At 46.6% G+C, this 12129-nt stretch overlaps 1 protein-coding gene and 1 pseudogene across 1 annotated transcript; both read left to right on the top strand.

The window, feature by feature from the left end:
• The window catches only part of LOC132085194 (zinc finger protein 239-like), a 130125-nt pseudogene that overhangs the window by 96191 nt on the left and 21805 nt on the right, over positions 1–12129 (top strand).
• On the top strand, positions 3143–6224 carry LOC132085168 (serine/threonine-protein kinase PAK 1-like). The gene is made up of 3 exons (XM_059490541.1): positions 3143–3274; positions 4576–4713; positions 6087–6224. The coding sequence occupies exons 1-3, from the start codon at positions 3152–3154 to the stop codon at positions 6177–6179; spliced, it is 354 nt and encodes a 117-aa protein (XP_059346524.1). The 5' UTR covers positions 3143–3151; the 3' UTR covers positions 6180–6224.

Genomic DNA, 12129 nt, shown 5'->3' with positions numbered 1-12129 from the left:
GCCCAGTGCCCATGCACTTGAGAGGAAAATGCATCATCTCCCTTCTGGCAGAGCCCTCCTGCATCCTGCAGGTTTTGACACTTCCAGCAGAGATCTCCTGTGTGGGCTGGCTTTCACTGCAAGATCTAAACAGCTTCTCCTTTCTCTGCTTCTGTTTTGTTTCTAGGACTTTTGGAGATGTTTACAGAGCACTTGACAGTGCCACAGGAGGAGAGGTAAATGTCAACATCCCCTGCAGGCTCTGCTGCACTCAAGGGCTTTCCCCTCTGGTGTGAGCTGTGGCTGGAGCTTTGGGCAGAGCTGTGCTGAAAAGGCACAAGAAGCACAGACTGGTGCCAGCCCACAGAACACATTTGGGACTTTGTCCTCCTCAGCTGCCGGAAGGAAGGCACGGAGGGCAGCGGTTCCTTTCAGAGAAGGACGCGCTCACTCACTCTCCACTGCTAAAACAAAGGTGGTGCCTGCGAGCACCTCACTGCTCTTTGGGGCTGCAGCTTCAGAGTCCTGAATTCTAATTTCTGGCTGCCAGCAAATCCATCTGAAAGTTACTGGTAGTTCCTTAGCCACCTGCAGTGCTGCACTTGGGAACTGCACATAGGGAGAGATCTGCAAGGCGTCCCTGAAAGCCCTAAGCCCTGCCCATATCACAAGATGTATCCACAGAGTATTAAGGCATGGGTTCCTTCTTCTGAGTCCCAAACAAAGCAGCAGAGAGTGTGGTCAGCGGTTTGTGGGTGATAACTGAGACACCACTGTTACCAAGTGGTCAAGGCAAAATGTCAGTGGCCCCACGTGTCCTGTAACTGGCTCCCAAGGGAGCAGAGAAATGGGCTGTTGGAATGTCAGTTCCTGATTACTGCAGTGCCTAATCACAAGGCAGTTTGGCACAGCTCAGCTGTGTCATTGCAAAATCACTCGCTCCACCTGCCTTGTGGTCTCGTGCCACCAACCTCTCAAGTTACTGATTTTCAATGTCTTTTTAGGTGGCAATAAAAAAAATAAATCTTCAAAGAGTGAGGAGGAAGGAGCTAACCTTTAATGAAATAATGATCATGAAGAGGTATAGGAGTCCCAATGTTGTGAATTATTTAGACAGGTGAGAGGTCATGGTCTTATCCCATGGATGTGTGTTTACATAAAGCAAACTTGAGAGGTTCAAAACCCACTTTGGCCAGTGGCAGCAAGTAAAGCTGTTAATTTTTATTTATTCATATTTCTCTACTCATCTCCAATGGATGAGAAGAGAGTGTATCTTGTCTGCATGAGTCTTCCCTGGCACACCTAGTTTGATAATGATTCCAAAATTATTCAAAACCTGGATCAGCTGTATCTTCCTAACTCAATAGCCTCAAAGTTCACTGCCTCCACATTTATTTGGGATTGATTTTTTAAAGTTTCTTAAGTGCAGATGAACCATCCTAAAGTGGATTTCCCTTGGATTGTTGCCCCTCTTTGCCATTGCTCTGCATGCCAGGAAGACTAGGTGCTTATTTCCAGAAACACCATGCCTGACATGTTTTTTATCTGGGCTGTTTCTAACTGCACTTTTCATTTGCTGCCCATCTAAGACATCTCCTTTTTCACAGATGTGTCTTTCTCTATGAGACTGCACAGATTGCAAATAATGCACAGCCAAGAGGGAATGTCTATTCCTTTGATTCTGTCCTTGTCACAAAGGCATCTGGAAATAAGAAACCTGGAAGCTAAAAATCAACATAGCCATGCATGTTCATCTCTACCCCCTTGTTTCCTTCTTTCAGCTACCTTCTGGGCGAGGAACTCTTGCTGGTTATAGAGTACATGGATGGAGGTGTCCTGAGCGACATCGTCAGCCAGACCTGCCTGTCTGAAGATGAGATGGCAGCCATCAGTCGGGAGGTCAGCAATCCCAGCTGTGTTTCCAAGGGCTTGGGCAGCATTGTCTGGGAAACGGGCTCAGAACAGGGGAGGTTTCCTGTGCCGAGCTTTGTTTCTGTGTTGCTGGTATGCTATGGGCAAGTAAAAGCATCTCAAGTGAAAGGCCTGCCAGTGCCCCTGCACTCCCTGTACTCAGTGCCAGTACTCTTATCTCCTGCTGTTGTATTCTCGCTCTGTCTCTTGTATTTGTATTTGCTGTTCTCCACCTTGCCTCTCTAAATGTTTGCCTGGAGTCTGTCTTCACTGCATTCCTTGCCTGTAAAAGCAAAGGTGCTGGTGGCAGGATTTGAAACAAACAGCAAAGAAAGAAGAGAGAGACTCGTTTCTCTCAGTGCTCAGCTAAAAAGGATTGGAGTGCAGCCAGAATGCTCTTTGCTTCTGAGCACATGCACTGCAGCAGGAGTCATCCTGGCTGGTTGGCAGGGGACAGCCTACAACAGCAGGTGCTGTTGCTCTTTTAAAAGCTGACGTGCCTTTCCTCAGAAAGGTCCTGCTCTGCAAGTGTTGGAGCAACAAGCTCTTCCTCTCAGTGGCCATTACTGTTCTGCCATTACTCCCCATTCCCCTGGAGAGGGAATCTTTTCGATTCTTTGTTTCCTTTCTTGTGTGATAAAATCACATCACTCATTTTTGCCCTTCTGTTTCTGTTTTCTCGCTCAGTGCCTGCAAGGACTGGATTTTCTTCATGCAAACGATGTGATCCATCGAGACGTGAAGAGTGACAACATCCTTCTCAGAACCGACGGTTCTGTCAAGCTGGGTCAGTATATTCTTGGTCAGGTGCAGCGTTCCAGGAATGTGGGTGTGTGGCTGCTTGGTGTGACTGCCAGCTCCCAAAAATGGTGCTGGTGGCAGTGCAGGGACCCCTGCTGCGAGCTGAGGGCACAGTTGCAACGTGCACAGAGGTAGAAGGAGCCACAAGCAGTCAAGAGTGGCCTTGCTCTGTGTGGGTCCCTTCCAGAGGGAGGGAGTTACAAGTCTAAAGTTTCCAAAGAACAAAAGCCACTGCTAGAGGCAGTGTAAAACATGGGGGTATTTTTAAAGTCACCAATGCCAGGAGATTCAACAGAGCAATTTCAAACTTCTGCTGGGGAAGTCTTTTGCTTGCTTTCCTAATTGCACAGAATTCAGATAAAACCAGTATTTTGTTTTCTCCTCAGCTGATTTTGGCCTCGCTACTCAGCTCACCCCTGAGCAGAGCAGACGGTGCTCGGTAACTGGGACTCCTTGGTGGATGGCGCCTGAAGTGGTGACAGGTCAACCATATGGCCCCAAAGTGGACATATGGTCTTTTGGAATTGTGGGAATTGAAATGATAGAACAAGAACCTCCTTACTTGAGCGAAAGTTCTGGCACGGTAAGGAGCAAATACTCACTGATCCCACTGTCTTTCTCACCTGTCCCATGTCCTGTGTGCCACTGGACAAAATCCCATTGCCATCTGCTAGAACTACTTCCACCAAGGTCCCCTCCTACAAATGTCCCTGCAACACATCAGCATCTGCTGGACTTTTGTTTGCATCAGTGGGGGAACTCAAGCCTTACCACATGCAAACAAACTCTAAACAAACTCCATTCTCACTCAACACTTTCCTTTGGGTTAGTGGTTCCAGTTCTTTTGTATGTGTAGATGGCCTTAATAACAGGAAAAAAGCATCTTAAAACTGTTGTTATCTTTCCAGAAATGAAGGAAGGAAACCCAAACCCAACAAAGTTTCTAAAACCATGGTCTTTAGAGAGGAACCTAACCCTGTGTGCAGTTTCTTCTCACTGGGAAACATGGGCATGAGGGTGTAATGCACAGAATCTCTTCTGCTTCTTGTGCAGTGCTGCTGAAACACTCAGTGATCGTGTTTCTCTCCTAGCCCAAGCAACATTCTGCACGTCACCAAGCCAGAGCCTGGTGATGCGGAGAGCCTGCCAAAACCTCCTGTCTGTTTCCTGGCACTTTCTGGAATGGGCCTCCCATTAATGCATTGACTTGAGCAGCCAAATGACTAGAGGGTGTCCATAGGGATGGAACCTCTCCTTCTTCTGACCTAGACAATTTTTCTTTTGCTGCAAAAATGGGAAGCTGAAATTTTCAGACTGCTGAGAGACAGAGCTGCAGGTGGCTCCTGTGTGCCCAAGCAGGCATTTTCATCCCAATACATTTGTGCAGGCATCTTAATGTGTCTGTGTTGAAGAGGAGATTGTAAATGTTTGTTTCCCTACCTGGCTATTAACTGATGGATTTCCTTTCTTTTCTTCCAATTCCCATTGTTTTCAAGAACAGCACAAAAAGCTTGATGAGTTTTGTTCTAGGGCACGTGCGCTTAAAAGACCAACAAGCACTGCAGAGATGCCTTTCATGTACTAACCCTTCAAATTAGCTAGTATAGCAAAGTCCGTCTTCCAAAAGCCCTCTCAAGCTGGCATGAATCCTCAGAGAAGCAAATGTCCTTTTGCTGATGTAGTTCCCACTAACTAGGTCAGGCAATGAAATCAGCTGCCAAGGCAAGATCTGCAGGATGGTGGAAAAGCTGTGGCTGCATCGGGGTTTGGGTTTTTGGTTGGTAAAGGAAAGTCATCTCTGGGTCTGTGCCAGGGCAGAAACTGCCACTGAAGAACAGAGGTTAAACAAAGGGAGGTGGAGCCTGGTGTCTCCTTTCTCTCCAGGCTACATACCTGATAGCCACAGTAGGGACTCCACAGCTGCGGCAGCCCAAGCTCCTCTCGGCTTTGCTGCGTGACTTCCTGAGCTGCTGCCTGCAGACAGACGAGGAGCAGCGCTGGTCTGCCAAGGAGCTCCTGCAGGTAAAATGTGAAGGGGCTGCAGGTGAAACAGGCTCTGAGCGATGGGCTCCTCCTCCACTCAAGCCCAAGGCAGCAGATGAGCCCCCTTCCTCCTCACCTCCACTCTTGCTGCTCTTCAAATGAAAATGGTGAGGAATCCTAGACTGGGCTGGGCTGGCAGGGCCCTGTAAATGTCCTCTGGTGCAAGTGTCCTTCAATGAGCAGGGACATCTTTAAAGAGATCAGGTTGCTCAGAGCCCTTTGCCACTGGAGCCGGAATGGTTGAAGGGATGGGGCTCCTACAGGCTCTTAGGGCAAGCTGTGCCAGGGTGGCACCATGCTCCGAGTACACAAGTTCTTCCTTAGACCTAGTAAGATTAGATGCCCTTTGTGTTAAAAAATATTTGTTCATATCCTATTGTAACTGGCCCTGTTAAAAAAGATGTCCCCCACTTTCTTCAAAGCCACTGTGAAGTCTTGGAAAGTGGCAATAAAGTCTCCCTGGGGCCTGTCCTTCACAAAACGGAATAACTCCAGCTCCCTCTGCATTTCCTGTGAGGAGAGGTGCTCTGTCCTCTGACTGTGTCTGTGTCCCTCTTTTGTGATTTGGTGGAGTGTTCAGTTTTATCTAATGGCAAAAGAATTGAAGTAGAGCAATGCAGGGTACAGAGACATGAAATGGTGGTGGAGGAACCCAAGGAAGCCAGTCCCAGCCTAGGGGTCAGAGATTTGGCTGTGGGCAGGAGGGGCTGTGGGGGGCTCACTGTGAGCCTCTGAGGGGCCCTGGTTTGTGCCCCCCAGCCCACCCTCAGAGGTTTCTGCCACGCAAACAGGGACAGCTGGGAGGGACTTGTCCCAGCCCCATCTGCTGCCTGGCACGCTCAAGCAGACGGGAACTGTGCCCGGGTTACTGCCAGGTTGTGTGGCAGAGAGGGAACTGCAGGGCCCAGTGCCACTTGGGCTGGCCCTGCTGGGAAGGAAGGTGCCATCCAGCACACGAGGGGCAGGGCATGGAAAGGCAGACACTGCTTTCTGTCCCAGTGGGAATCAGCACAGTGCCTGTCTTTCAAAGGCAGGGACCTATGTGAGTCATTGGAGTTTCCTGAAAGGAAGAAAACCCAGGGACAGAAAGCGCCATTTCTAGAGCACTGGCAGGGCAAAAATCCCAGCATGATGAAGACACCACAATAAACAGATGAGTGGGATTCTGGGCCAGGTTTGCCTGTGATGGCAAGGTCTTGCACACTGGGGATGACTGGGGAGCAGATGGTCCCATTGCTCCTCTTTCTGGGTCTTTCCAGGAACTTGATGTATCCTGATTGAGTCCCTGAAGCAATGAGCTTGGAAAGTAATGGTTCACTGTTCTTTGTTGTATTTTTTTTTCCGGTGGACAGCATCCATTTGTAACTTCAGCCAAGCCACCATTCATCCTGGCACAAGTCATCAACTCAGTGAAGAAGACGAATAACCCTAACCCTAAACTCTAAACCTAAAACCTAACCCTAACCTTAAATGCTAACCCAAACTCTAACCCTATCCCTTACCCTTTCCCTAACCCCAACCCTAAGCCTAAGCCAAAGCCTAAACCTAAACCCAAACCTGAACCTAAATCTAAGCCTAAGCCTAAGCCTAAGCCTAAACCTAAGCCTAAGCCTAAGACTAAGCCTAAGCCTAACCCTAACCCTAGGAGACGAGAACATAGCAATCATGTCAAGATGTTATCTCTCTTACCAATTTAGAGTAGGATTGTAGAGTAGGGTTGCTAAAGAGATTTGTAGCATAGAATTATAGATTAGAGTTTTAATTAATAAAGTTTCTGAAACATCAACTCACTTGGAAGATTCTCCTCCTTCTGACCCCTTCAGAAAATTCAACATTTCCTTCTGAATTACCAATTGTTTTTTATTGGTACTAAGTCACACATATGGCTTTTTTTGTATGGTTTCATAAGTGAGGAGGGCTCCTCTTCATTCATCCTCTCCAGACCGCACTGCCTTTGGAATATGACCCACTGGCTGTTTATGGCACAGCTGTGGTATTTCTAGTTGAGGCAGAAAGAGCAATGGCATTTGAAGGCAAAACCAAAGGAAGAATGAGGCAGCCCAAACACCCTGTGCAGATGCAGGCCTTCAGCTGTGACTGGAGAGCAATGGGGTTCCTGCCACTTGGATTTGTATCCCTAAATGCAATAATCTCTTTGGCTGGAGGAGAGCCTTGCTCAAGTGAGAAAGCAGAAAGATCAGAGAGGGTGCTCGGGAAGGTCTCCTGTGGCGCAGAGCTGTCAGCGCCTGTGAGGTGAGAGCGGGCCCGGCCTTGCCCGGGCTGGAGCCCCAGCAGAGCCCCGGCAGAGGCCGGAGCAGCCTGAGCCCCGGCAGAGGCAGGCTGGAAGGAGGCCCTTGGAGCTGCAAGAGGCAGCAGCCGGGCCCTGGGTGCCTCTTGCTGGGAGCGGGCGAATCCTCCGCTCTCAGAGCCCAGGTGGCAGCTGGCTGCTGCCGAGGGGAAGCGCAGCCGTGCTGGGCACAGCCCGGCCTGGAGGCCATGGCCGTCTGGAGTGTGCCCAGGAGCAGAGAAAGGCCAAGGGCAGCCGCGGGCCGCTGGGCTGGCTGAGGATTCCTCCTCTTCTGCCGGCTGCCCTGCAACTCCTGGCAAAGGCCAGAAGTGTGTGCAGCACTCTGGGCACCGGGGCAGGGAGCCGGGCTGCTCGGCAGGCTGGAGCACAGGGCAGCTCCTTCAGGCCCGGCACTTGTGCCAGGGGAAGCGAGGCCAGCGTGAGGCAGGGACAGCTTGGCAGGGCCCATCTGCAGCAGCCAGCGCCTCACGCAGCTCTGGGAGGAAGCGCCTGCAATCCTGCAGTTCTGCACTGAGCCAGAGCAAAGGTGTGAGATGCAGAGTGTTTGGCAGAAATATTCAGGCCCATCAGGCAGCCTGTTTTGTGCTCTCTGGCGCACAGCAAGCGCTGTGCAATGGAGCTCTGAGCTGCTGGGAGAGAGGCAGTCGGGGATGTGCCTGAGGTGAGCCAAGGGGTTAGCTGAAAATGGAATTAGGATAATTGAAAAGCGCAGATGAGTCGAGGGGCCAGCTGGGAATAGAACTGGGATAGTAGGAGACTGTATGTTTTAGTTAAGATTTTCAAATGAGGTAAGAAGCTAAGTTAGTAATACAGGTAGCAGCAATCATGTCCCTTAGTTAAAGAGTACCACATATATTAGGAAGGTAAAGCTAGGAGTGACAGGGATAGAGGAAGCAACTGAGAAGAAGCAGAGACCATAGAAATACCTTGCCTTAAGAATAATTGAACAGTTAGGAGAGGCTTGGACCATGAGCAGCAGGTCCAAAGGTCTCGCCAGCTGGCCATGGGAGAAGAGTTCACCATGAGCAAGATGGCTTTCTTCCTCCCATACAACCACTCCCTCATTTCAAAATCACCGATCCAGTTAAGGGAGTACAATTGTGCAGCTGTGATAGTTATTCAGCTGATAAAAATGCGAAGCAGGCAGGTAAGAACTATGTACTATGGGTCCTTAGAAACCCAATGTAAAACCTTTTCTGTAGAAATATAGAGCAGGAGTCTGCAGCTCCTTGCACATGTCTTTGGAAACTAATTCACATGTTTCCAGGGCTGCAATAAATACCCTTCTTTTCTACTATAATTAGTTGAAGAGTTGTTTGTCCGTGCTTCAAGGGTTATGCTGGAGTAGTGAACTGATTTGGATGGGAGCAGAAGAGTTTCAGCAGGCAATTTTTGGAAGAGATGGAAGGCTCTTGTGACTGAAGGGAAAGCCATTTGGAATGGAGAAATGATCCCAAAGTCCATACAATTTTATCTTTGTGTCTGAATTTAAATCAGAATGCTTATAGATAGCTTCATGCAATTTGTCTACAAATTTATCAAAGTCTTCATTCTTCTTTGGTGAATTTGTGTAAAAGACATAGTGTGTAACCCATCTGGAAGTGCAAGGATAGCATCATATGTTGGCTCATCTGCAAGACTTGATCAATGCTCTTAGCCTGGGCAGTAGCAGTAGCCCAGGGCCCTTTGCCAAGTAACTGTTGTGCTGTTAAACCATACAGAGGATCACCCTGCACTCTAGGTCTTTCTGCTTCTTGAGCACGCTTTTCCTCCCAGCTTTTATGAAACCTCACCTGCTGATAGGGTGGCATTATAAGTCATGTTAGGGTATGCACATCAGCTGGAATTAATGTGTTAGATGGAAAAATAAACTGCAGAAGTGACTGTGCAAGTTGGGATTTTCAACCAAATTCTGAAATTACAGCTCTCATCTTTTCTAAAATCTTCCAACTGAAAGGTTTTCAAACTCTACTGGCAGTATTAGTTACTACAGGAAAAGCTTCTACATCATTGGAGAGAAAAGTCCCTTCTACAATAGCTTCTGCAATAACTTTTTTCTACTTTATTTTCTGAGCTGCTTCTATTTCAGGGTCACATTCCAACTCTAATTCCACATTCTTTACAGTGTGAGAGGGAGGATTTTGTTTAACTGTCTCGAATGCTGGCTCGGAGACAGAATGGAGGAGTTTTTGCAAGATAGTGGCCATATTCAGCCAATGCCCAATCCAGCCTGCTTGTAATAATGGACAATGAACATGTTCACAAAGAATGAATTATGGACATATTCAGAAATGGGCTCAGTATATCCTTGAAAAAGATACAAGAAGAAGAGTCATCAGGACTCAGCAAGTTTGTCAGCAAGTTTGGGAAAGTGAGCCATCGGTGGGCCAGACAACCCCAGCCAGAGACGTGTGAAAAATTAGGTGATCCAATCAGCATTCTATTTTAGACGTGTAAACAGCTAGGATTAACCAATCATGTATTAGCTAGAGACACGTGGACAGTAAAGATTTATTATAAATAGAGTCTTTTTAGGAATAATAAATTTAACTTCACTGGATCATATTGGTTATGTTGTGATGTCCCTGAATCTCCGCACCATGCACTTAAGGGTGGGTTGGTGTTGCCCATGAAATGTACACATCTGGGGAAGTGCCCTTGGCAGAGAGGGGCTGGATTCCCAAGGAAACTGCTTCCCCAGGAGCCCCCAGTGAGACAGGTGCAAGTGTCTCCATTTGACTCCCTGTGTTTCCTTCAGTCCTTGAGGCCCCTTGCACTTGGCAGAGGGGCATGCAAAGGGAGAAGGCTGTGAAGAAATACCAATTATGTTCTCTTGATGCAGAGTGTGATTTTATACACTCTCTGCTATGGTGCATATGCTCTTCATCTCTACTGTGTTGATTATTCTTATCAATACATATTTTCATTTGCTCTGTCATTCTTCCCATAGAAAACCTTTCCTTGTGTATTTGATTTATGTCTGCAAATGTTGATACGTAACTTTAGGTACCTGAATTTAGCCCATTTCTCCTCTCACTTTAATTTCAGAAAATGTCAGAATTACAGATGTACGCACTAAAATATCCAAGATTTCTGTGCAACAGAAAGATGAATAAGCAGTAGTACAGTTCAATCTGCATTACCTTTAGCAGTTACCAAAGCCAGTAGGCATTTAGAAAAGTGTGCCTTCTTTGGCAATATTACAAATAGATTGTTATATAAAAATTATAATACTGGCTTTACGGAAATCTTAAAATGGATTCTATATGTGTGATGTTAAAGTTGTGATCTTTATAACTTTGTTATAAAGATATAGTTTTTTTTCTGTTGTTAATTAAAGCTTAGAGAGCTCCCAAGGCCTTGAACATACTTGAGACTGATTTTGTAATAAACTTTCTTTTAAAACTCTGTTTGGAAAGCAGAAGGTAGGAACATCAGTCATCTGTTGTGTTTGACTTTATTGTTATTTGAGATTGTAGTAAATACTGAGCATGAGCTGGGATGCAGATTGTAATTGCTCATCTTTCCAAAGATAGATATGGATACTATTAACATGTGCCCTGTATATTGTTCCTAACTGACTAATTTACTGCAGTAGTTTTATAGAGCATTTTTATTGTTGTAATGTCTAAATGTAGTGGGAGAATATATATTTTACTTGGGGTAGTTTGGCTTTTGTTTTTCAAATAATAAAACCACTCTCTTCAGCCTGGTGAAGAAGAAATCTGCCTCTGTCCTTGTGTACAGCTATGGGTTTGTTCACATATCTTCTCCTTCCCTTTTCTGCCTAGGCTTTCTCACCTGCAGTTTTCAGTAGAAAAGCAACAAACCTTTGAAAGGCTAGATCTCAACATAACTGTGACTCTCAATCAATACTTCTTTCTTCCAGTTTCTTAAGATCTCTTTGTCCTGGGCACTCAGTATGGCCTTTTTCCTCAAAGTTCTTTAGCTGTCTTGAATGCTTACAGTGTAAAAGGTAAGCCCTGATCTATTTTCAACTCCCTGCTCAGATGCAGACTGCTGGAAGGGAGCTAGGACTGGTACTGGAGACCTGGCAGCTTGTCCAGGAAGCAAAATTTTTGAAATAATGGTAATGTGGAGAAGCATGCAAGTCCGGGTGGTGAACTCATATATGCAAGTACTTGCAGTTTCCTGACAGGACTTTACAGTTCAAGGGTATGGTCTCTTCTTATTTCTGTCCCTTAATGCTCAATCCTTGCCACATTTCTTCAACTTCTTTTGCATTGTCATCTTCTGTGTTTTCTTCCTCTCTTCTTCTCTCTGTGACTTTTTATGCAGGATGGATAACCTGTCATACTCTGTCAGCTTGCTCAGTGACCGAGTAGTGATATGATGGTGTAGAAATTGTAGGTGCACAGTAGGCAAACGTGTCTTGCTTCTGTGTGCCCTCTGCCGGCAGACCCGCTTCCCAAACCTTCAGTCAGACTTGGAAAAAAGGCTTGTCACCACTACTTTGTTGTGGTTTATGCATTGATGAAGAAACACTTCCATCTCAGCCCGCTCAAGCCACTGCAGAGCAGGAGTTGTTGCTTTGGTAGCAGATGTGCTGTCAGGGTCCTTACAGCTCCACAAGATGTGCCTCTCCTAGAACAGATTTTTGCATTTTTGTACAATAAAAACTATGCTTTAAATTGCACCAGTGTAAGTCATGCACTCCTGTAGATGTGTTTTCAGACATAGATATTTACATATATATGCCTAGTGAATGGCCTCGTGGGGAGCAGGAACAAATGAGGAAGGAAACTGGGCTGATAAAACATGCTTCTCCTTCAAGAAAAACCCCCCAGTCTTCCCTTTCCAGAGAAGGCTATAAACTTTTTCTTGATTGGCCTAAAGAGGATAAACAAGTCTCTCCATATCCTGATCTTTTACTAGTCTCAAATTATTTAGAAAAGTTTTAATTTCTTTTTTTTTTTTTTTTTGGTGGGGGGGTGGTGGTGTTGGGGTCTGCACTTCAGACCTGTTCTCCCAGCAGCCAGGGACCTACAGCTGCTGTGGGTGGGGCAGGTGCTCGGGTAATTACCAACAGGTGCTTGGTAATTGCTAACAGCAGTTGAGGTGAGAAG

This window comes from Ammospiza nelsoni, chromosome 29 (genome assembly GCF_027579445.1).
Source record: "Ammospiza nelsoni isolate bAmmNel1 chromosome 29, bAmmNel1.pri, whole genome shotgun sequence".
Taxonomy (NCBI): Eukaryota; Metazoa; Chordata; class Aves; order Passeriformes; family Passerellidae; genus Ammospiza; species Ammospiza nelsoni.
Note: the sequence above shows the minus strand (reverse complement) of the source record. Positions and strands in the feature narration are given on the sequence as shown.

Excerpts from the sequence above, each read along its gene's own strand:
- LOC132085168 (XM_059490541.1), top strand. The coding sequence starts at position 3,152 with ATGGCGCCTGAAGTGGTGACAGGTCAACCATATGGCCCCAAAGTGGAC. Across the intron at positions 3,275-4,575 it reads TGAGCGAAAGTTCTGGCACG|GCTACATACCTGATAGCCAC; the intron begins GTAAGGAGCAAA and ends CTTTCTCTCCAG. Across the intron at positions 4,714-6,086 it reads CTGCCAAGGAGCTCCTGCAG|CATCCATTTGTAACTTCAGC; the intron begins GTAAAATGTGAA and ends TCCGGTGGACAG.